At 46.9% G+C, this 24,858-nt stretch overlaps 1 protein-coding gene and 1 non-coding gene across 2 annotated transcripts in view; one reads left to right on the top strand and one right to left on the bottom strand.

Moving 5' to 3' along the window:
* The window catches only part of LOC120381962 (zinc finger protein 568-like), a gene marked incomplete at both ends in the record, with an annotated part of 28,569 nt that extends 19,735 nt beyond the window's left edge, over window positions 1-8,834 (bottom strand). Inside the window, one exon of the mRNA XM_039500137.1 lies at window positions 7,843-8,834. Within this exon, the coding sequence (XP_039356071.1) occupies window positions 7,843-8,834 (992 nt within the window). The remainder of the gene's footprint in view (window positions 1-7,842) is intronic.
* On the top strand, window positions 1,227-1,298 carry TRNAA-UGC. Its single transcript has one exon. It is a non-coding gene; the product is annotated as a tRNA-Ala (tRNA).
* Window positions 8,835-24,858: the final 16,024 nt, after the last annotated feature.

Below are 24,858 nucleotides of genomic sequence, written 5' to 3'. Positions count from 1 at the left end.
TACCTCTGCTCTGACCTGATTCAGAACAGAGTCCAGAGAATTTTACCCAATGACTCCTACATCCACCCCAAGATCTTCTGGCTGAACGAGGAGGGTTCATTCAGAAAGTCATCGTGTTTGGGTGTAAAGGTGTGAAATGATGGGGAAATTGGCTCCTCTCTCAAGTTTAAATGTTGTCACTTCTACATCTAGACCGGGGTGGCCAACCTGAGCCTGAGAAGGAGCCAGAATTTCCCAGTGTAACTGCCAAACGTGCACCTTTGTATGCAACTACTGAGTCAATTGTGAACTTTCCCATCATTGTCCTTTGCTCTTAATCCTGAGGCTATTGCCCCATCATGGGGCCATTTCCCGCCTCTCTTTCATACAGAAGCACAATTTTCTTTGCACAGACACAGGAACAGCAAGATCTTTCTCTGTCCCTTGTGCAAAGCAGGGGGGCAAATTCCATGGAAACAATGGACAAGCAGGGGGCTATGGGCACATCCAGCCCTGGCCGTGAGATGTTCCCTCCCCTCTTTCTTTATGCCCCTGTTGTTATTTCATGGATTGTCTGGGATGGGGAAAAAGCTGAGATCACTCCAGGTGGAGGGGAAAAGAACCCTGAAAATCTCAGGACCCAACCCTGCTACCGGGATCACTGAGGTGCTGGGAATCTGCCTGGGAAAGGGACTGTGTGAATTGTCAAGGTGGGGAATGAATAACAATCTACAACTAGATCCACCTCATTAAGCACCGACACAGGCTAATCCTGCTGCCGATAGAAGGGAAACTGGGAGCCATTCTTTGCTGTTCAGCCATGGAAACAGTGACCCAATTGCACCGCAGTGAATGTGCTGGGGAAAGCTAGAGTTTACAGGCAGGTGGAAATAGCAGATCCTAGAAACACCTGGAGCTCCACACCACTTCTGCCACCAGGGTGAGGTGTTGAGCTGCTCACAGCATCCCCACCATGACCTTGCAGCAGGGGATTGCCACCCCGCCAACCCAATGCAGGGGAGATGGCTGAGTGTATCTCTGCACCCTGAGACCAGGGCAACCACTCTCTCTCCCCCACACATAGAATCTGGCCCTGCTGAAAAGTGACCCCTATGAACAAGTCACCTCCAGGAGAGCAGGATTGGTCCTCAGAGAGGGGAATGGGCTTCTCGTGAAGCTTATAGGTCACTGGATGCTATGGAAACAGGAGGGCTCTGAGTGTAACCCATAGCACACACAACCTGCTAGGGGATGTAGCTCAGTGGTTGAGCATATGCTTTGCATGTATAAGGCCCTGGGTTCAATCCCCAGCATCTCCATGATCCTTTTTTTCACCCTGCTGCTTTGCTCATGCCCAGAGGGGATGTGGCCCACCAGTCTCCCTGCAGGAGTTTCAGTCCTGCTCAGTGAGGGGCAAGTGACAATTGCATGGAAGGTCTGGGGGGGTTCTGCTCCTAAGTCACCTCGGTACATTTAAGATTCCCACCTGCTGTGCTGCTTGGGACAATGGTAGATGAGAAGGGCGAATCCTCCAGCACTGGAGGGAAAGGTCCCATCTGCACAGACTGAGAGGCAAGGAAACAGAGGGGCAGGGTTGAGAGAGGTCAGTGATTTACTCCCAGCAGGGGACACTGTCTTTTTGAGTATCAGAGGGGTGGCCGTGATAGTCTGGATCTGTAAAAGGCGACAGAGTCCTGTGGCGCCTTCTAAACTAACAGACGTATTGGCGCATGAGTTGTGGTGAATCCCCACTCCGTCAGATGAATGGAGTGGGAATTCTGTGCCTGGCTAGCCAACTACAAAAGCAGTTTCTCCTCCCTTGGTGATCACACCTCAACTGCTAGAAGAGGGTCTCATCCTCCCTGATTGAACTAACCTCGTTATCTCTAGACTGGTTCTTGCCTGCATACGTATACCTGCCCCTGCAAATTTCCACTACATTCATCTGACGAAGTGGGATTCACCCACGGAAGCTTATGCTCCAATACGTCTGTTAGTCTGTAAGGTGCCACTGGACTCTGTCTTTTTGAGGCGAGTGCTGCTGGCTTGGGATGGTGCTGACGATGGATAGAAAAAAGGCTGGAGTCAATGACAGATGGGACCACAGAAGGGGAAGGGGAATGGCAGCCCCACAGAAGGTCCTGGGTGCTCAGATGCCCCCAGTTATTGCACCCAGGCCTGTCCTAGAGAGAGAAAAGACACCGAGGGACCCAGCCCCCCTACAGTGATCCCATGGACAAGAACCTGGTTAGGAGTGGGGTGAAGGTTCCCTCTGGGCAAAGGGGAGCTGAAATCCCTCCGTGTCCTGGAATTTAAGCAATGAAAGCTTCAAACCCTGCACGGGTGTGGGCTGAGGTGCATCAGCAGAAGGTTGGGCTGGACAGGGGTGGCAGGTTTGTATCATTTTTGGTGGTGCCCAGAATGGGACCAAGTCCTGCCCCACCTGCCACACACACCTGCCTAAGGCTCTGGGAAGGAGTTTGGGTGTGGGAGAGAGAGGGGTTGGGCTCTGGGAGAGTTTGGGTGCAGGGTCTGGGCTCAGTCAGAGGGTTGTGGTGAAGGAAGCAGTGTGGGGGGCAGGCTCTTGGAGGGAGTTTGGGTGCAGGTGTGGGGTCTGGGCTGGGGCAGGGGTTGCAGGAGAGGGTGAGGGGTGCAGCATTTACCTCGGGCATCTCCCGAAAGCAACCCGCAGCCCCTAAGCTGGAGGGCGGGGGCGTCTCTGCGCACTGCTGCCTGCAGACTCCACCCCTGCAGCTCCCATTGCCACAGTTGGGGCGGGGGCAGCATGTGGAGACCCCACCACCCCCACAGTTGTTCTTCTCACAGCTGGCTGATGGGGGGCAGCAGGGGAGCTCCCAAATCTGGGGGGATCTTTCTGTGCCCCACTGTTAGTTCTCCATCCTGTCTCCCCCTAACCACGCACACCACTCCCCTCCCCATTATCAGTGTTTTAGAGAGACCCCTCCCTCCCTTTATGGGATACAGACTCTCTGTGACAGAGACTGACTGGGGCTCCTCTCTGCATGGCCCCAGTGGGGAAAGAAAGAGACTGGGGGAGGGGGAGAAGATGGGCAGAAGGAGTCAAATGGGGCAAAGCCAGAATAGAGGAGATTTTCTTCCTGTTAAAATGTACTGGAGTCTCATCGCTGAAAAGCCGCATCTTGAGTTAAGTTTGAACCAGCAGCCTTTCAATTACCAGGCAAAGGTGTGAACCACAGAGACTGATAACTGCCTGCTTCCCAAATGTGTTTAAAAAACACCTACAGGGGTGCAACTGGTTAGTGCAGAGGGGCCATCTGTTGGGGTTATGAGTTCAAGCTTTCTCTCAAGACCTTGTTTCTCTTACCTGTGTAGTTTGTTTTGCCTAATTCATACACAAAGTGCTATAGTAGAAAAAGGAGAGTAAGTTCTAAAATGTAGAGGTGGGTGCATACTTTAGAAACATCCCCCCTGTGCTGCCATTAGTTCCAGCAGATTGTTCACTGGAAGGGCAAATTGATTTCTTTGCTGCTGAGAAAGATGCCAGGACAGGTCTGTAGGCACCAGATCTCCCTGCTTCTTCCAGCTCCTTCCCTGCCCCAGTCACTGCTGTAGGAGGATCCTATATGCACTGAGCCTAAACATTTTCCTGGGCCTTCTTAGCATAGTTGGCAGCATGTCAGTCTCATACTCAGTAGGTCCTGAGCTCACACCTCAGAAAAGACAATGGTTTTCTGCTCCTGCTTCAGATTTTCTAAAGGAAATCAGAGAAAAGAAGCTATAGGAGAGTGGTTCCAAGACACTCTAACACACACAGATTTTTCTAAGGCATTAACTTTTCCTTCTCTGTGGAGTTTGTATTCTCCATAGAGCAAAATAAAACATGCAAGTCTAAGACTAATACAGTATGAAACTCAATACAGATAAAATCTCACCCTCAGTGATCTTCCAACAAGCTTCTTTTGCAGACTAGACATTTCTTGTCTGGGCCCAATCTTTGCACCTGGTATAGTCCTTGTTCCAGCTCAGGTGGTAGCTAGGGATTTCTCATGACTGCAGCCACCTTTCTTCTGTTCCACCCCTTATACAGCTTTGGTACAAGGCAGGAATCTTTGTCTCTCTCCTGGGGAAAAGACCCAGGTTTAAGATGGATTCCTGTACCAGGTGACATGACCTGTGAGACCCCAAGCCTTCATTGTTCCTGGCCTGACTCACAGATGGTGCAGGACAGAGCCATCTCCAGTCAATTGTCCTGGTTAATGGGAGCCATCAAGAGTCCAAACCACTATTAATGGCCCACACTTTGCATCATTACAACAGGACCTCAGAGTTATAGTTCATATTTCTAGCTTCAGATACAGGAATGATCGGTTCATACAAATAGGCTGAACACACACAGTAGATAATAAGCTTTGTAATGATACTGCACAAGAGACCTTTTGCATGAAGCATGTTCCAGTTACATTATATTCACACTCATTAGCATATTTTCATAAAATCATCAACATCAAAGCAGGGAAAGGGTTTTACTGTGGCACCTGGGAGCAGTTGAGTTTCATGTCCAGGCTGTGCTATGAGTTCCTCCAGGTTTCCCATGAGCACACAGGGCCCTTAGCGGGTACTCTCAATACAGGAATGGCCCAGATACAATGAAGTGATGGGAATTGCATTTTCCTTTTTAATTTTTGAATTTCCAATGACATTTCTGTTTGTGATTTCGTTTTGCTTCGTATAACTGTGTTTTCTCAAGGACTTGATATTTACCAGGCTAACTAACAGCTAATAACGGGAGACTTCCAAGCAGGGTGTGGGCGAGCAGAAAAGAACTGTAAGAGACACTGGTTTTCGACCTTGTGTTAGATAAGAATAGAATGCAGATTGTAGCAGAAATTGCTGAGAGAAGTAAGCTATCAGAAAGGAATATGTACAAACAAAATGCAGTTGTTGCTCCTCAGTGTATGTCGCAAAAGGTATAAATGCTTGCCTTAATTGTTTATCTAACCGAGACCTACCTCGGGAGGGGAAACTCTGCCTGTCTGTACTCTCCCGAATAACTGCAGTTGCTCGAAATAAACGGCATAATATAATAACATTTAACATCCCTGTGGTGGGAAGAACATCTCAACAGCCCAATGCTGTGGCATTTAATTTCAAAAAGGGGAACTATACAAAAATGAGGGGGTTAGTTAAACAGAAATTAAAAGGTACAGTGACTGAAGTGAAATTCCTGTAAGCTGCATGGACACTTTAATGACACCATAATAGAGGCCCAACTTAAATGTATACCCCAATTTAAGAAGCACAGTAAAAGAACTAAAAAAGAGCCACCGGGGCTTAACAACCATGTAAAAGAAGCAGTGAAAGACAAAAAGTCTTCCTTTAAAAAGCGGAAGTCAAATCCTAGAAAGGAGCATAAACATTGCCAAATTGTAGGTGACAAATCTGAGGAACTGTCACAGACTGAAGTGTCACTAGAGCAGGTTTTGGAATTAATTGATAAACTCAACATTAACAAGTCACCAGGACCAGATGGCATTCACCCAAGAGTTCTGAAAGAACTCAAATGTGAAGTTGCGGAACTATTAACTATGGTTTGTAACCTGTCCTTTGAATCGGCTTCGGAACCCAATGACTGGAAGTTAGCTAATGTAACGCCAATATTTAAAAAGGGCTCTAGAGGTGATCCCGGCAATTACAGACCAGTAAGTCTAACATCGGCACCGGGCAAATTAGTTGAAACAATAGTAAAGAATAAAATTGTCAGACACATAGAAGAACATAAATTGTTGGGCAAAAGTCAACACGGTTTCCGTAAAGGGAAATCGTGTCTTACTAATCTATTAGAGTTCTTTGAGGGGGTCAACAAACATGTGGACAAGGGGGATCCAGTGGACATAGTGTACTTAGATTTCCAGAAAGCCTCACCAAAGGCTCTTACATAAATTAAGTTGTCATGGGATAAAAGGGAAGGTCCTTTCATGGATTGAGAACTGGTTAAAAGACAGGGAACAAAGGGTAGGAATTAATGGTAAATTCTCAGAATGGAGAGGGGTAACTAGTGGTGTTCCCCAAGGGTCAGTCCTAGGACCAATCCTATTCACCTTATTCATAAACGATCTGGAGAAAGGGGTAAAAAGTGAGGTGGCAAAGTTTGCAGATGATACTAAACTGCTCAAGATAGTTAAGACCAAAGCAGATTGTGAAGAACTTAAAAAAGAGCTCACAAAACCAAGTGATTGGGCAACAAAATGGCAAATGAAATTTAATGTGGATAAATGTAAAGTAATGCATATTGGAAAAAATAACTCCAATTATACATAAAATATGATGGGGACTAATTTAGTTACAACAAATCAGGAAAAAGATCTTGGAGTCATCGTGGATAGTTCTCTGAAGATGCCCACGCAGTGTGCAGAGGCGGTCAAAAAAGCAAACAGGATGTTAGGAATCATTAAAAAGGGGATAGAGAATAAGACTGACTATATTATTACCCTTATATAACTCCATGGTACGCCCACATCTTGAATACTATGTACAGATGTGGTCGTCTCATCTCAAAAAAGATATACTGGCATTAGAAAAGGTTCAGAGAAGGGCAATTAAAATGATTAGGGGTTTGGAGAGGGTCCCATATGAGGAGAGATTAAAGAGGCTAGGGCTTTTCAGCTTGGAAAAGAGGAGACTAAGAGGGAATATGATATAGGTATATAAAATCATGAGTGATGTGGAGAAAGTAGATAAGGAAAAGTTATTTACTTACTCTCATAATACAAGAACTAGGGGCCACCAAATGAAATTAATAGGCAGCAGGTTTAAAACAAATAAAAGGAAGTTCTTCTTCACACAGCGCACCGTTAACCTGTGGAACTCACCTGAGGAGGGTGTGAAGGCTAGGACTATAACAAGGTTTAAAAGAAAACTGGATAAATTCATGGAGGTTAAGTCCATTAATGGCTATTAGCCAGGATGGGTAAGGAATGGTGTCCCTAGCCTCTGTTTGTCAGAGGATGGAGATGGGTGGCAGGAGAGAGATCACTTGATCATTGTCTGTTCGGTTCATTGCCTGGGCTGCTTCTGTTCTACAACTATAATTGTATTTTTACACCAAAATCACTAACTTGAGCAGCCAATTCCATGTACAGTCCTAGTGGATGTAAGGCACAGGTAACCCTCTCTCCCCCACCTGGAGCTGATGAAATTCCTGGCTGGAAGGACACATGCTCCTACAAGTCAAAAGAAAGGAGCTGATAGAAAAGATCACAGGACTGACCCCAAAGAAGGGTGAACTGCAAAAGTCAGAAGCAGGCAACTCATCCGGCAGAGCTGAGAGACCACAGTGAAGATGGTGCAAAGATCACTAAATTGGAATTAGCAAATGTGATTTTTTTTAAAACAAATTTTTGGGAAGCCCTAATAAAGGCATTTCTTACAGTTCTCTCCCATTTGGATTTTCTGATATCTAATAGGGAATGACATCTGATTGAAGCTTTTCCCAAATGCAGAGCATGTGTAGGGTCTCTCTCCACTGTGGATTCTACAATGTCTGACAAAGTCTGAGGGTATGGCTACACTTGCAAATTTGCAGCGCTGCAGCAGGGTGTGAAAAAACACCCTCTGCAGCGCTGCAAATTGCGGCGCTACAAAGCGCCAGTGTAGTCAAAGCCCCAGCGCTGGGAGCGCGGCTCCCAGCGCTGTCCGTTATTCCCCACAGGGAGGTGGAGTACGGACAGCGCTGGGAGAGCTTTCTCCCAGCGCTGGTGCTTTGACTACACTTAGCGCTTCAAAGCGCTGCCGCGGCAGCGCTTTGAAGCGCTAATGTAGCCATAGCCTGAGTGCTCAATGAAACTTTTCCCGCACTCAGAGCATGTGGAGGGGCTCTCTCATGTGTGAATTCTCTGATGTGTGATAAGGTGTGAGCGCTGACTGAAGCTTTTCCCACACTCAGAGCATGTGTAGGGCTTCTCCCCTGCGTGGATTCTCTGATGTGTGATAAGGTTTGAGCACTGGCTGAAGCTTTTCCCGCACACAGAGCACGTGTACGGTGTCTCTCCTGTGTGGATTATCTGATGTGTGATAAGGTTTGAGCGCCGACTGAAGCTTTTCCCGCACTCAGAGCATGTGTAGGGCGTCTCTCCTGTGTGGATTCTCTCATGTGTGATAAGGCTTGAGCGCCGACTGAAGCTTTTCCCGCACTCAGAGCACGTGTACGGCGTCTCTCCTGTGTGGATTCTCTGATGTGTGATAAGGTGTGAGCGCCGACTGAAGCTTTTCCCGCACTCAGCGCATGTGTAGGGCATCTCCCCTGTGTGGATTCTCTGATGTGTGATAAGGTGTGAGCGCCGATTGAAGCTTTTCCCGCACTCAGCGCATGTGTAAGGCGTCTCTCCTGTGTGGATTCTCTGATGTCTGATAAGGTGTGAGCACCGATTGAAGCTTTTCCCGCACTCAGAGCACGTACAGGGCGTCTCCCCTGTGTGGATTCTCTGATGTCTGATAAGGTTTGAGCGCAGACTGAAGCTTTTCCCGCACTCAGAGCACGTGTAGGGCGTCTCTCCTTTGTGGATTTTCTCATGTGTGATAAGGCTTGAGCGCTGACTGAAGCTTTTCCCGCACTCAGAGCACGTGTAGGGCTTCTCACCGGTGTGGATTCTCTGATGTGTGATAAGGTTTGAGCGCTGACTGAAGCTTTTCCCGCACTCAGCGCATGTGTAGGGCTTCTCTCCTGTGTGGATTTTCTCATGTGTGATAAGGCTTGAGCGCTGACTTAAGCTTTTCCCGCACTCAGAGCACGTGTAGGGCTTCTCACCGGTGTGGATTCTCTGATGTGTGATAAGGTGTGAGCGCTGACTGAAGCTTTCCCTGCACTTGTGGCATGTGTAGTTTGTCTCTTCCAAGTTGATTCTCTCATGTGTAATAAGGTCTGAGAGGCTACTGAAGTTCTCCTCTGGCCTCTGCTGAGTCTCAGAGGCTTTTACTGTTTCTCGGAGTGCACAACTCCTGGAAACATTCTCTTTGGGTCTTCCTGATAACGTCCCATGTGGTGCTCCTTGCTCAGCATCTTCCTGCTGTGGTTTCTGCTCCTCATTCTCACGCACCATCCTATCACCTGATGGGAGACAGAGAGAATCCAGACATAGATCACTACCTGCACTCCCTGTGCCTGAGAGGAAGGAAATCTCAGAGGGCTTGGCTACACTTACAAATTTGCAGCGCTGCAGCAGGGTGTGAAAACACACCCTCTCCAGCGCTGCAAATTGCAAAGTGTAGTCAAAGCCCCAGCGCTGGGAGCGCGGCTCCCAGCACTGTCCGTTATATTCCCCACAGGGAGGTGGAGTACGGACAGCGCTGGGAGAGCTCTCTCCCAGCGCTGGCGCTTTGACTACACTTAGCGCTTTAAGTGCTGCCGCGGCAGCGCTTTGAAGTGCTAAGTGTAACCACAGCCAGAGACAGGAATTTTAAAACGGATGAACAAACCAAAATATGTGCAGGAGAGATCAAACCTATCGGGAGCTGATTTTCCCCAGAGGAGAGAGGAAGGGATCAGTTTTGGTCTGCATTTCACCAGAACATGCAGGGGAAAGTGGGATCAGGTAGGGATCTGCTGCCAGTTGTTAGTCAGGATAGGTGGGAAGCCATGAGTAACATCTGCCTAATTATTCCACATCTGCAGGGAACAATCCTGAACTTGGAGAGCTCACAAGGTCTTTGTAGGGCATCCCGAATGTTTTCTGTATTCACGGACAGTTTTTGACTTGCTTTAACCAAGTCCTCACCTGTGCAGGCAGCTCGGGAGCACTTCTTTCTCAGAACCCTGGAGGTCCAGGACCCACGGCTCTTCCCTTCCAGCTGTGAGACCACATCAGGTTTGGAATTTAGAAACCCTATGCCAGGCAAAGAAAACAAGGGAGGTCAGTGGAATTTGTGGGATACTTGTCACAAAGAATAGTCCATGGTTTTAAGCTCAGATCATTTTTAAGCAGTAACATCCCAAGACCAGCTTCCTTGGCTCAAAGTGTCAGGAGAGTTATTATTATTATTAATCATACACATTACCTTAGTGCCTAAGGACCAACTAACAGTGTGTCTCCGTTGTGCTAGGCACAGTACAAATGCAGAATAGTAGATGGCCCATGCTCTGAAGAATTTACAGTCTAAATAGACAAGACAGACACAGCATGGGGGAAGGGGTAGAACCCTCTGTTAGAATGGCGATATTCAGGCCTGCCTGCAAAGCCTATATTTTAAGAACTTAGGTGTATTTTTATCACTTAGCTAGTTACAGGAGTATGAAAACAAAGAATCAAAATCACAGTCTGCCTGTGTCTGGGCCTTCTCTTACTGTGACCGTCTGAGGCCTTGTTCTTAGGCTAAGGCCTTTGGCTAAGCAGCAGGGGCAGCCATAAGCTGGGAAGCGAAGGGTCACATCCTCACATCCCAAACCAGTCACACTGAAATAAGGTGCTATTGGGCTGTTAGGAAGACAGTCCTGTCTGGATCTTAAGATGGTTAAAGAAACCTTAATTTGACAGTATTCTGTCTGGCAAGAAATCACTTATCAATGGTTGTGGTTGTGAAACCCTCATTTCTGTATTGCTTTATCTTTATGGCCACCACTTTTACATTGTTAATCAGTCTGATTCTCTAATTGTTTCTCTCTCCTGTATAATTAATGTTGCCAGGTGTAAGTTAATTAGGGTACTGGTTTATAATTGGTTAGAGCAGGAGTAGGCAACCTATGGCGGCACACGAGCTGATTTTCAGTGGCACTCACAAGGCCCAGGTCCTGGCCACTGGTCCAGAAGGCTCTGCATTTTTAATTAATTTTAAATGAAGCTTCTTAAACATTTTAAAAACCTTACTGACTTTACATACAATAGTTCAATTATGTATTATAGACTTATAGAAAGAGACTTTCTAAAAACGTTAAAATGTATTATTGGCACATGAAATCTTAAATTAGAGTGAATAAATGAAGACTCAGCACACCACTTCTGAAAGGTGGCCGACGCCTGGGTTAGAGAATTATGTCACAATATGTTAGAATTGGTTAGTTAAATTTCAGCACAATTATTGGTTAAGATATAGCTGAGAATATTACTCTATAAATGGGGTCAAACTGGAGGGAGGAAGGAAATTGGAACAACAGAATATCAGGGTTGGAAGGGACCTCAGGAGGTATCTAGTCCCACCCCTGCTCAAAGCAGGACCAATCCCCAACTAAATCATCCCAGCCAAGGCTTTGTCAAGCCTGATCTTAAAAACCTCTAAGGAAGGAGATTCCACCACCTCCGTGGGGAACTCATCCCAGGGCTTCACCACCCTCCTAGTGAAATAGTGTTTCCTAATATCCAACCTAAACCTCCCCCATTGCAACTTGAAATCATTACTCTTTGTTCTGTCATCTGCTACCACCGAGAACAGTCTAGGCCTGGTCTACACTGGGGGGCGGGGGGGGGAAGTTCAATCTAAGGTACGCAACTTCAGCTACGCGAATAGCGTAGCTGAAGTCGAATACCTTAGTTCGAATTACTTACCCGTCCTCACGCCGCGGGATCGACGTCCGCGGCTCCCCCATCGACTCCGCCACCACCGTTCGCGGTGGTGGAGTTCCGGAGTCGACAGGAGCGCGTTCGGAGTTCAATATATCGCATCTAGATGAGACGCGATATATCGAACTCCGAGAAATCGATTGTTACCCGCCGATCCGGCGGGTAGTGAAGACGTACCCCTAGATCCATCCTCTTTGGAGCCCCCTTTCAGATAGTTGAAAACAGCTATCAAATCCCCCCTCATTCTTCTCTTCTGCAGACTAAACAATCCCAGTTCCCTCAGCCTCTCCTCAGAAGTCATGTGTTTCAGTCCCCTAACCATTTTTGTTGCCCCCCGCTGGATGCTTTCCAATTTTTCCACATCCTAGTGTTGGGCCCAAAACTGGACACAGTGCTCCAGATGAGGCCCCATGAATGTTGAATGTTGGTTAGGGGGAGAACGGGAACAGGGACACAGGCAAGGCTCTGCAGCATCAGAGCTGGGAAGGGAACAGACTGTATCGGCGTATAGAGATAAGCCCGACTGGTGTGAAGGGCTTCGGAATATGTAATCTTATAGGTGTAAAAATTGTACAGACTATACCACCCTGTGACATCATCGACGAAGTGCCCATTTGTGCCTGGGTAGGGGCCCTGCTCTGGGAGGGAGGATGCAACAAGGACTCAAGATCGGTGGCCGGGGTCGCTGTGCATAGGAGATGGGAAGGTTATGTGAAGAGGGGGGTAATGAGTGGGAGAGGGAGGTCAAGAGTTAAAATAATAATATTTGGGGGAAAAAATGTATAATAAAGTGAAACTGAACAGAAATAAAACTGGAGTGGAGGCTCTAAAGCAACAAGGCTTCGGTAGGGATTTGGGGTTAAAGGTCTGGGATCCCCCACAGCTTCAGATCCACAAACCTCTCCTCCCTCCCACTGACCCACCCACCCCACTTCCTGGGTGCCCTTCCTCCACACTCCCCTCCGCTTCTTCCCATTACTCTCAGCCAGCACCACCTCCCGGCACCTTGAGAACTTCTTGTATTTTCTCCTCGTCTCTCACAGCCTCCTACCTCCCTGCTGCTTCTTAGCTCTAACCCTGCACACACCCGCCCCATGTCCTGGCATATCTACTACCCCCCATCTCCATCCCTCCCACGGCTCGCTTATCCCTTCACCCATGGGATCCTGAACGGCAACATTACATGCTCTCCTAAAAGAGCTTATCTGACTGTCACACAAGCCATGCATGAGTCACACACCTATTTAGTCAATTTAGAATTCCACAGGGAGCATATTTTCCTCTTAAAATGAGGAAAAGGCATGAAAGCTACAGTGATTAATGTAGTTATGAATGTAGCCAATAAGGATACATTCAATGCAATTTTAAAATGACTGACGGCACCAAAAAGGCACATGTCCAAAAATGGTACTAGTGGGTGGGAGATAAGGCAAAAAAGGGGGGGCAAGGAAACTTGTCAAAACTTGTATGAGGAATAAAGGTATAAAGTTATTACTGCTCAGGTTCTTCAGAGACTCCACAGCTTCTAATAACCCAGGGGACAGGACTCCTTACCCAGCGAGGTCACCGTCTCATAGTTCTCCTGCATGACATCCCTGTAGAGGGCTCTCTGAACAGGGTCCAGCAGTGCCCATTCCCCCTTGGTGAAGTACACAGCCACCTCCTCGAAGGTCACCGGCCCCTGAAAGAGCAAGAGTCCAACACTCAGTACCTGCTGCCCCACTCACAACCCCACTATTCACGGAACAGCAGCACCAGGTAAATGGAAGCCCCGGGAGGCACATGTTAACAGAGTTCCACCCCACCTTGCCTAGAACAGACAGGCGGCATCAGAGGGTAGAAAGAGAGAACCTTTGTGTCTCCCAGCTGACAGACAGAGGCAGGGTCTTCACATTTATCACATACCCACTAGCCAGAGCTTAATATAGGAGATGGGGCTGGCTCTGGACCCTACTAATGGCTCCCTGGTAGGAAACACTCTCCAAATAAAATATAAGAAAGAAAAGGGAAGTCAGTAGTAAAGAATATTAGTTAGAACAGGGGTAGGCAACCTATGGCATGGGTGCTGAAGACAGCACGCAAGCTGATTTTCCGTGGCACTCACAATGCCCGGGTCCTGGCCACCAGTCCGGGGGGCTCTGCATTTTAATTTAATTTTAAATGAAGTTTCTTAAATATTTTTAAAGCCTTATTTACTTTACATACAACAATAGTTTAGTTATATATTATAGACAGAGAAAGATCTTCTAAAAATGTTAAAATGTATTACTGGCACTCAAAACCTTAAATTAGAGTGAATAAATGAAGACTTCTGAAAGGTTACTCACCCCTGAGTTAGAAAGTCAGAATTGTAGAAAATTGGTAAGGGAAGTGTGACATTATTGATATAAATTGGGACCATATAGAACATGGGTTGCAACCAAGGTCCTGTAGTGGCACCAAATCTAATGTAAAGGGGGTCATATGAGGTGGCTAAGACCAGGTTATGGGTTGCTGGTTATGATTATGCTGTCTGTATGTATGTATGTATCATTTTGTAGTTGAAGTTATGAATATTGGCTCTATACTGTCTGTATTTCAAGCTGGTGCTGTGCTTCTGGGAGACATCGCAGACAAGTTGGTGTTAGCTCTGCCTAGCCTGCTTGATGGCCCATTAAGGACCATCAGCTACACAATTGACCCATGGAGAGAAGGCAGACATGCCTTGTAACTCAGCAAAGTATGCAGGGACTGGCCCATGTGACCCCAGACTCCATTTTGCTGTAATTTTCCACAGTAAGGACAAAGAGGTTCTTACACCTGGAAAAGCCTATATAAGGCTGATGCCTCATCTCCATCTTGTTTTCAATCCTGCTTCTACCTCTGGAGGGACTTTGCTACATGCTGAAGCTCTACACAAGGGACTGATGACCCATCCCAGCGGGGGATGTTCTCCAGAGACTTGATTTGAACCTGCAGTTTATGCCATCACTGCTACAAGCCTGAACTAAGAACTTTGCCATTACTGTATGTAATTGATTCCATTTAACCAATTCTAGCTCTCATCTCTACCTTTTTCCTTTTATGAATATACCTTCAGATTTTAGATTCTAAAGGATTGGCAACAGCGTGATTTGTGGGTAAGATCTGATGTGTATATTGACCTGGGTCTGGGGCTTGATTCTCTGGAATTGAAAGAACCTTTTTCTTTTATTGGGGTGTTGGTTTTCATAACCATTCCTCCCCTGGACGGGTGGCACTGGTGGTGATACCGGGAGACTGGAGTGTCTAAGGAAATTGCTCGTGTGACTTGTGGTTAGCCAGCGGGGTGAGACCAAAGTCCTTTTTGTCTGGCTGGTTTCGTTTGCCTTAGAGGTGGAAAAACCCCAGCCTAGGGCTGTGACTGCCCCCTGTTTGAGCAAGTGGTCCTGAATTGGCACTCTCAGTTGGGTCCCGCCAGAACCGCCTCGTCACAGGAAGCTATCAGAAATCAATGACCAATCAATGAAAATAAGAAGGAAGTTTTGAAAATTATATTAATCCTAACAATGGTAGTGATAAATTACTAGACGGAAATGCCAGAATTATCAAAAATAATGCAGAAGAGGTAAAAGTGTTCAATAAGTGTTCTCTCCTGGATTTGGAGAAAAACAGATGCTGTACTCGTATCATAAGATGTTGACGATTTACACTCCTTCCATTCCAACAAGAACTCACAAGGACATTAAACAGCAGCTATTACAGTTAGACATGTTTAAATAAGCAGGTCCAGATAACTTGTATCCAAGAGTTTTTAAAGACCTGGTGGAGGAGCGTGGTGGACTATTAATGTTGATTGTAATTAGGACTTGGAACACTGGGAAATTCCAGAAGACTGGAATTAAGCTAATGCTGTGCCAATACTAAAAAGTGTAAAAGAGATGACCCAGCTAATTATAAGAGTGTCAGTCTGATATCAATACTGAGCAAAATAATGGAGCAGTCGATACTGGATTTCGTTAATAAAGAATTAAAGGAAGGTAATATAATTAGTACCCATTAACAAAGGTTTAGAGAAAATAGATCCTATCAAAGTAACTGGATATCCTTATTAGATGAGATCAAAAGTTTGGTTGCAGCTAATATTATTGATGTAATATATCTAGACTTCTGTAAGGCATATGACTTGATTCAGCACAATATTTTGACTAAAAAACTAGAATGATACAAAATAAACACAGCATACATTAAATAAATTAAAAACTGGCATTGTAAATGGGGAACCATGGTCAAGTGGAGTTATTTCTAGCAGGTTCCCACAAGGATTGCTTTTTGCCCATGTGCTATTTAACATTCTTATCAATGACCTAGAACAGAATATAAAATCATCATGGATAAAGTTTGCAGTATCACAAAGATTGCGGGTGGTGGTAACGAATGAAGTGGCAGTAGATTCAGGCTCCAGCACTGGGAGTCTGGGAAGTTGTTCCAGCCCTGGCTGGAGGGTTATTTCCTGTTCCACAAAGAGGAGAAGTTCCATTCCCAAATCCCGTGCCTTGAAATTAGACCCTATCTGACACTACACCCCATATTCAGCATAGTGGTATGGTTATAATATGATTAGGACATAATTATGATGCATTTTGTGCAAGATGCGTCATGTGCTGAATATGATTATCCTATTTGTGTGCATGGATCATGTTTGTATCTAAAATTATGGATATTGACTCTGTATCTGTATTTCAAATGTGCTTACTCTGGGTAACACCCACAACGAGCCTTTCAGGTACAACAATGAAGAAGTCAGACAGAGCTGATGGCTTATCAACAAAGACAATGGACTGTGGAAGAGCTTAGCCTTCCTGTGATTGTTTCAGCCAACCTATGAGTCATGGCTACTATGACTCAGCAGGACATGCTAGGACATGTGACTAGACCACATGACAACGAACTCCATTTTGGTACCTGTATTTTTCCACAAACTGGACTGGGAACTGAGTTTGGAACAAAGGGTTCCCGCCATATGGAAAAGCTACATAAGGTGGGTGTGACATCATCTCTTGGCCTCATTCCCACACAAGAGAACTCCTGGAAACATTTGAGGAACAAAGACTGAACTGGGGGAACTGGTGGTCCCAGGATAAAGGGATTTCTAGCTTGTGTATGGAAACTTGGGGGACTGCTTGTAGCATCAGTCAGGGTGAGAAATTGCTAATTCAAATTCTATCCATCTAGTATGTTAGGCTTAGTTTGAGTTTTTGGTTATCTGCTAAGTAATCTGCTTTGATCTGTTTGCTATCACTTAGAATTGTTGGGATACGTTAGGGTTCAGTAAAACAGCTGGGAAGCTGCTAATGTGCTGACATGCATTGGGGACAAAGGCATAAGCAGGCAGTAATTCTTTGCTTAACAAATAAGTTGCCATATTTTTCCTTTCTCTGTTGCTTGTAAGAATTGACATTGATGCAGCTGCATGAGAAGTGTAGTTGCTGGAATGAATGTCCTTTGTGTGAAAGAAAGTAAAAGAAATGTTATCTCCCCCTCCCTTCCTTTCCCAGCTACATAAACAAGCCCTGGCTTATGGCCCCTTCCTCCCTCCCCGAGAACTGCTCATTGACCCTTCCCCCATACCCTGAGAACTGCTGTTTAGGGAAATTTGTGGCAACACGTTATTGCAAAGAACGGTATTTTCAAGGTAAAAATGCCTCTATGAGATGTGTAATACTGTGACAGTGGATAGGGGTGGGTATACTAATTGTATGAGCGTTTCTACTACTTAATAAGGGGTTTTGGGGTGTTGTAACGGATGTGGGTGTTTACATACAAACTTAGATAAAAGGCATGTGATGTAAGTAATCCAGTGCTTACTCGATAGTTGGGTCAAGGGGAAGAAGTAACGCAATAAAGAAGCCTGTATTCATATCCGCCTATGGATCAACCGGCTCCTTTTTTGTTCTAACAATAATTACTTCAAATCTACCTTTCTGCCATTAATAAACTTGTTTTATGCTTTATCTTAATCACTCAAAATGCACTGAAGTGTTTGGGGAAAAGCTGAGCTTGGTTAGCACAGGCTTGTTGTGCACATCTTTCCCATATCGAGGGGAAGGTGAACTATATTAATGAGCTTACGTGATACAGATCCCTGTGCTCTATAAGATGGGATAATTCTGAATTTATACTACAGCAAGAGTGCAAGGTTCGGGAGCTGGGAAACTGGCTGTTGTCTCTATCTGTCCTTGAGTGGTTTAGGTACAGCACTCAGGTAGCTTAGTTGGATGCATGGCGCCACCTGCTGTCATGTTGGGTGATAACAGGCCCTGGAGAGGCTGGCGGAATCTTCAGCAAAGCCGTGAGAGAAAGGCCAGCCCAGCTTGAGGGTTAGAGGGCACAGCGGTTCCCAGAAGCCCTCCCAGACTGCCCCCTGGGGGTGACAACCCATCACACCCTAGAGTACACAAGTCTCAGCAGGTTTGTCATATCCTGTCCCCTCCCTTTCTCCACCCGAGATATTTCCTGCCTCCCACCACCTGCAGCAGCTCCTACCCTCCTATGCATTTACTGCTCCTCTCCCTCCAAGCAGAACCCACCACCAGCTCCCTGGTAATCCCTTACCTGAGCCAGCTCCATTGCAGCCATTTCCTTCCCTTTGGGAGGATGAAATGATCTGGAGCAAAACGTGGACATTAATCTGTAGCCTGCCAGGACGAGAAGGGCAATGTGAGAGAATGCAGAGGGGGCTTTTGTCCATTCCACATGCTGATTCCTCCCGGATTTTTCCCTGTTAATGGACACTCTAGGTTCTGCCACACTGTGAAGCACAGAGTAACCTTATTCCAGTACAGGCCTAGCCCCCTCTCACCAGGGTGTAACCCTCTGAGAGATGGTGAAACCCTCCCAGTAACATTCTCTGTTATACTTACCAAATTTGCAGACAATACCAAACTGGGAGGGGTTGCAAGTGCTTTAGAGGATAGACCAGGAGGAGAGCTCAGTGGTTTGAGCATCGGCCTGCTAAACCCAAGGCTGTGAGTTCAATCCTTGAGGGGGCCATTTAGGGATTTGGGGAAAAAATCTGTCTGGGGATTTGTCCTGCTTTGAGCAGGGGATTGACTAGATACTCCTATGGTCCCTTCCAACCCTGATCTTCTATGATTAAAATTCAAAATGATCTGGAGAAAAGGCCTGAAGTAAATAGGATGAAATTCAATTAGGACAAATGCAAAGTGCTTCATTTAGGGAGGAACAATCAGGTGCACACGTACAAAATGGGAAATTCCTGCCCAGGAAGGAGCACTGCGGAAAGGGAGCTGGGGGCCATAGTGGATCACAAGCTAAGTATAAGTCAACAGTGCAAAAGGGCAAACATCATTCTGGGATGTATTTGAGGGGGTACTGTAAGCAAGACACAAGTAGTAATTCTTCCACTCCACTCTGTGCGGATTAGGCCACAACTGGAGTACTGTGTCCATCTGTGGGTGCCACATATGAGGAAAGATGTGGACAAATTGGAGAAAGTCCAGAGAAGAGCAACAAAAATGATTAAAGGTCTAGAAAGCATGACCTATGAGGGAAGATTGAAAAAATTGGGTTTGTTTAGTCTGGAGTAGAGAGGACATGATAATAGTTTTGAAGTACATAAAAGGTTGTTACAGGGATGTGGAATAAAAAATTGTTCTTAACCTCTGAGGATAGGACAAGAAGTAATGGCCTTAAATTGCAGCAAGGGCAATTTAGGATGGAGATTAGGAAAAAACTTCCTGTCAGAGTGGTTAAACTCCAGAACAAATAGCGTAGGGAAGTTGTGGAATCTCCATCATGGGGGATTTTTAAGAGCAGGCTGGACAAACACCTCAGGGATGGTCTAGATAATACTGAGTCCTGCCTTGAGTGCAGGGGACTGGCCTAGATGACCTCCCAAAGTCCCTTCCAGTTCTATGATTCTATGAACCAAAGGCCAGTGAAGAGCAGAATCAAAGGAGTCACTCTGAGGGATTCTCCCTGTCACTGTCCCCAAGGCAGCTCTCTCAGGGTAACTAAGTTGTTCGATGCTTTAGCCTTTATCCAGTCTCTCCTGGGAGTGCCCCTTTCATGGGCTGGGCCTAGTTTTAGCTTTTGGGAAGCGTGACCCCGGGGGCTCTGAGACTGGGCCTTCTTGCCTCAGCACATCTTGTTTCTTTCTGTGGCTCCCCAGTGAGTCCCAATGAGTAGATACTCCTCATACAGACTGTGAACATAAGACAGGCCCACTGCCTCAGACCAATGGTCCATCTAGCTCAGTGGCTAATGCCAGGTGCATCAGAGGGAAAGAACAGAACAGGGAATCATCAACTGACCATCCTGTCAACCATTCCCAGCTTCTGGAAACAGAGGCTAGAGACACCATCCCTGCCCAGCCTGCCTGTGACACTGGCAGATGAGGTGTTAGCTCTTGCAAAAGCCCCCATGTCTTCATTGAACATGGACAAACGCACAGTGGAATCAGTCTGACTCACCTGTGTTTGTATTCTTAAAACAGGTATTAGGATTATAAGAACATTTTTAGACTTTATTGAGTGCTTGTGAGTTGCTGCCTGGGTTAACATCTGACTAGTTGCATTGTGAGCCTCTGTGGCTCTGTAAATCACCACACAGGAGGGAGACTTTACCTAGGTGAAGTGCTGATTGGCAACCGAATGCATTACACCCTGCCTGGCAGGAAAGGTCCATCAACACCAGAGAGACTATTATGGGACGTTAAAGAAGACACAAGACTGTTGTTGTGCTCTTGACTTTCCATTAGCTGAGTTTCCAGGACAGAGCACATGGCAGGAAGGGGATGAAAAGCCCCACACAGAAGGAACTGATGATCTGTATGCTGCTTGGACTCTGGGGAGCAAAGTTTTTACGCATCAGCAAGAGATCCCCAGCTGCCTAGCCGGGGTTAGTCCTAAAGAATATGCAGAGCTTGCTTATTATAGAAGCTTCTATTACCATTTGAAATTTCAGACTGTAACTCATCTGCATCTATAGGATTACCTGCTTTAACTTTGTAAACAACTCTCCTTTCCTTTTAAATAAATATTAATACAGGTTATGACAGGACTGGCTACAAGTGTTGTCTTTGTTGGGAGATCTAAGAGTCATTTGACCTAAGGAAGTGACTGGTCCTTTGGGACTGGCAGTAACCTGAACATTGCTGTGATTCATAGAATCATAGAATCTCACGGTTGGGAGGGACCTCAGGAGGTCATCTAGTCCAACCCCCTGCTCAAAGCAGGACCAAACCCAACTAAATCATCCCAGCCAGGGCTTAGTCAAGCCTGACCTTAAAAACCTCTAAAGAAGGAGATTCCACCACCTCCCTAGGTAACCCATTCCAGTTCTTCACCACCCTGCTAGTGAAAAAGTTTTTCCTAATGTCCAACCTAAACCTCCCCCTCTGCAACTTGAGACCATTACTCCTTGTTCTGTCATCTTCTACCACTGAGAACAGTCTAGATCCATCCTCTTTGGAACCCCCTTTCAGGTAGTTGAAAACAGCTATCAAATCCCCCCTCATTCTTCTCTTCTGCAGGCTAAACAATCCCAGTTCCTCAGCCTCTCCTCAGAAGTCATGTGCTCCTGCCCCCTAATCATTTTTGTTGCCCTCCGCTGGACTCTCTCCAATTTCTCCACATCCGTCTTGTAGTGTGGGGCCCAAAACTGGACACAGTACTCCAGATGAGGCCTCACCAGTGCTGAGTAGAGGGGAATGATCACATCCCTCGATCTGCTGGAAATGCCCCTACTTATACAACCCAAAATGCCATTAGCTTTCTTGGCAACAAGGGCACACTGTTGACTCATATTCAGCTTTTCGTCCACCGTAACCCCTAGGTCCTTTTCTGCAGAACTGCTGCCCAGCCATTCGGTCCCTAGTCTATAGCATGGGATTCTGCCGTCCTAAGTGCAGGACTCTGCACTTGTCCTTGTTGAACCTCATCATATTTCTTTTGGCCCAATCCTCTAATTTGTCTAGGTTCCACACTGGCCACAGGAGTCGACTAGTTCTCCCTCCCCAGACTGCCGAGGGCAGCCATGGATAATTAGTGGGTTATGGGAATTAGAAGATGAAAATTCACTAAGAACAATGATATTTGTGTGTTTATTATTAAATCCCCAGACACCCACCAATCCCCGTCCTCCTTCCGATGAGCTATTAATATCTAAGGGACTCAGCTACTGATCCTGCAGTCAGTTCCTGCCCTTCTCCACTTTCTAAAGCGGCACTTTTAAGAACAGGGCAGGGAAACATGTAAATACTTTGAACCAAATTCCAGAAGCTGCTGAGCATGGAGAAGTTAAAATGAAACCAAGGTTCTGTCTCTCCAAGGACCTGGCCCCTAGTGCAAAATAACAGACACTCCCCAAAAATCTGAAATGGCCACTTCATAGCTGATAAAATGTTATTAATCTGTTCACTTCTGGGAATTACCACTAAGAGAAACAACCCAGTGACGGTGATATCCTGAGGAAAAGATCTCATGTGTCTTTAGATCATACCGATTTGTAAACTGGAACGATATACACTAAAATGCCTAATTCGTGGCCCTACGGCAATTGCCTGGTGTCACTACAGGGCAGAATTAAGGTTGGTGCCTTAGTTGTGAATTTCCATCCCCTAGCATATTGCAATTGCTGTTAAGTGGGTTTGACAAAATTCATTGTGTCTATTTCTTTCTTTTAATTTCAACAGATAGCAATATTTATTTTTAAGCCATTTTTTCAATGTTTACAATTTTAATGTTCAGAGCTGTGGGAAGTTATGGGGGTCGTCAGACAACAATTATTTAATAACAGTAACTATTGAGAGTCCGAAAGCCAAATTATATAACTGTTCAAAGAGAAATTGTCAATGTCACACCCAAAATATACAGTGTAAATATCCTTAAATCAAACTCCACTTTCTCCAGAAGCATTTCTGTATATTACCTATATAAATATTTTTTCATCTGTGTGTGTGTGTGTACAGTGAAATTAACATTTACTGCAATTTATTCATAAAAAACCAATCCTGTCAAGTGTAATTTTAAGTAATGAAGTACTTGAATTCTTTCACTTCCTAGACTGGAATGTTTCACTTCAGGAGAATCACACCCTCCCTGTGATGTATTTCACTCTCAGTACCGTAACCCCCTCGTGATGTAGCTCCTGTCTGGGAGCTCTGCTGAAGCCAGTGGCATTATGATCAGGTGACACTGACATGAGCAGAGACACACGGGGGAGGGTGGAGGATGAGGTAACATGGAGGCTACCAGAGTTGAATGTGGCCGTAAGAGCAAACGCTCTCTCAGCCTCTCCTCTCTCCCACCTCCCAGAGTCAGTAATTCTGAGAAATCGTTCCCTGAAATCTAAATAGCCCCAGTATGAGAGACAGTGATTAACGCAGGTACCTTAGGGGCTGCAGCGCCAACCCCCTGCCTGGATGAGGAGGGTGAAGAATTGCAGTAGAAATGGGTTAGGTTGGGAGAGGGCACAGCCAGTGATGAGCTGCCAAAATCATAAGAACCGGTTCCCTTCTCACCCCAGGAGGGGTCATGGCCCACCCCCCCACAGTACTCCTGCCCCATCCAACCCCCTGCGTTCCTTGACGCCCCCCCCCACCCCAGGGACCCCTGCCCCATCCACCCCCTTCTCTTTGTCCCCTGACTGCCCCTGGATCCCTTGCCCCTGACTGCCTCCCACCGCCCCATCCAACCCCAGATCCTTTCCGTCTGCCCCACCAGGACCCTTGCCCCTAATCAATCCCCTGTTCCTGCCCTCTGACCCCAACCCCTATCCACCCCTCCACCCCTGAACTACCCTGCCCTCTCTCCAACACCCCCTCCCTGCCCCCTTACCACGCTGCCTGGACGTGGCTGGCGGCGCTACAATCTGGCTGCGGCTGGAGCCGGAAGCCCGGGGACGCAGGGCCGGGGCAGGAGTCGCGCGGCCGGAGCCGGAGGATGTGGTGGGAGCCGGGTGACCGGAGCCAGGCGGCTAGCCAGCCAGAGCCAGGGAGGGCCACGGCCAGAGCCACTCAGCTGGAGCTGGAGCCGGGCACAGCTGGGGCTGCCGCCGCGCCCGGACCCGCACTGCCGGAGCCCGGCCGCGTGGCAAAACAGCAGGAGCCAGGCAACTGGAGCCACGGGGCCAGGCAGTGTCCGGAGCCGGGCATCCGGGTAGGTGGGGCTGCCGCCGCCGCAGTGCCCAGACCTGCACTACCGGAGCCGGGTGGCCGGGCCAGGAGTCGCGCGCCGGGCTGGGGGCAGGGGGTCGCGGCCGGGAACGCGGGGCCGGGGAGGGACGCGGATGGAGACCAGCCGGGGCGCACGGCCCTCCTCGTTCCCTCTACCCCTACCTCGGCGGCGTCTTCCTGGGCCTGAGCGGGAAGCCTGCTTGATTCTCAGCCCTCCCATGCTCACAGCTGATTCGCAGGAGCAGGGGGGAGGAGAAGCAGGGAGCAGCATTCATGGGAGGCGGTGGAGGCAGAGCTGAGGTGAGCTGAGGCCGCAGCAGGAGCGCTTGTTAGAAGTTTTTAGAACCGGTTGTCCCACGTGTGACAACCGGTTCTAAAAGGGCTTCTAAATTTAACAACTGGTTCCCGCGAACCGGTGCAAACCGGCTGCAGCTCAGCACTGGGCACAGCTGATGTGGGACTGGGAGCTGAGTTGACCAAGAGGCCAGAACTCATGGAGGGTTGGGAGAAGAAGTCAACAGGACTGGGTAGAGGCACTTCTGTGTATTTTCCCCATTAACCATTCTGCCATGTATTTAATTTAGAAACTTTTCATTCCCATCTAAACACCTTGGAGCTAAGCTGGGTTGATGCATTTCCACTTACTGTGGTACAGTTGTAATTAGGTGCTTAATCAGATGCTCATGCAGCACAAAGCAGTCAATAATGGGTGTGCATTAACTTGATTGTGTGCTGTGCATCGCTTTGAAAAAAAGATGCTGTGAGGGAGTGTCAAAATTTTAGGTATTAAGAAATGGTAAGTAGGTGTCAGTTCATTTCTCATGCGTTTCTCTCCTAATTTTAATGTCAGTTTTGAATCAGTATTAATACCATGTTGTTTTAACAGCAGTAGGATCCATTTGTATAATTGTTTGCAAGATTTCATTGGATATTGTGACCCAGCCGTCTTCACCTTTTATTTTCAGATTCCTAAATACACCCCAGCGCACCTCTCCTGACAGACTGCAGGCCCTGGCTGGTGACATGTTCCTTAGAGAGCAAACACCTGACGAGCCCTTTCGCCCTCAAACGTGCATCTGGCTCTTTGACGTTGCTTTATCCGCCCCACCAGAAAACGCTGTAGGGAACCCGGTCATTACAGCCGACCGCACTAGGTACCGTTCTACCAGCTCTGGGCCAACATTCAAATGGTTC

This window comes from Mauremys reevesii, linkage group 14 (genome assembly GCF_016161935.1).
Source record: "Mauremys reevesii isolate NIE-2019 linkage group 14, ASM1616193v1, whole genome shotgun sequence".
NCBI lineage: Eukaryota > Metazoa > Chordata > Testudines > Geoemydidae > Mauremys > Mauremys reevesii.
The sequence above is the reverse complement of the archived record's forward strand: the minus strand, read 5'-3'. Positions and strand labels throughout refer to the sequence as shown.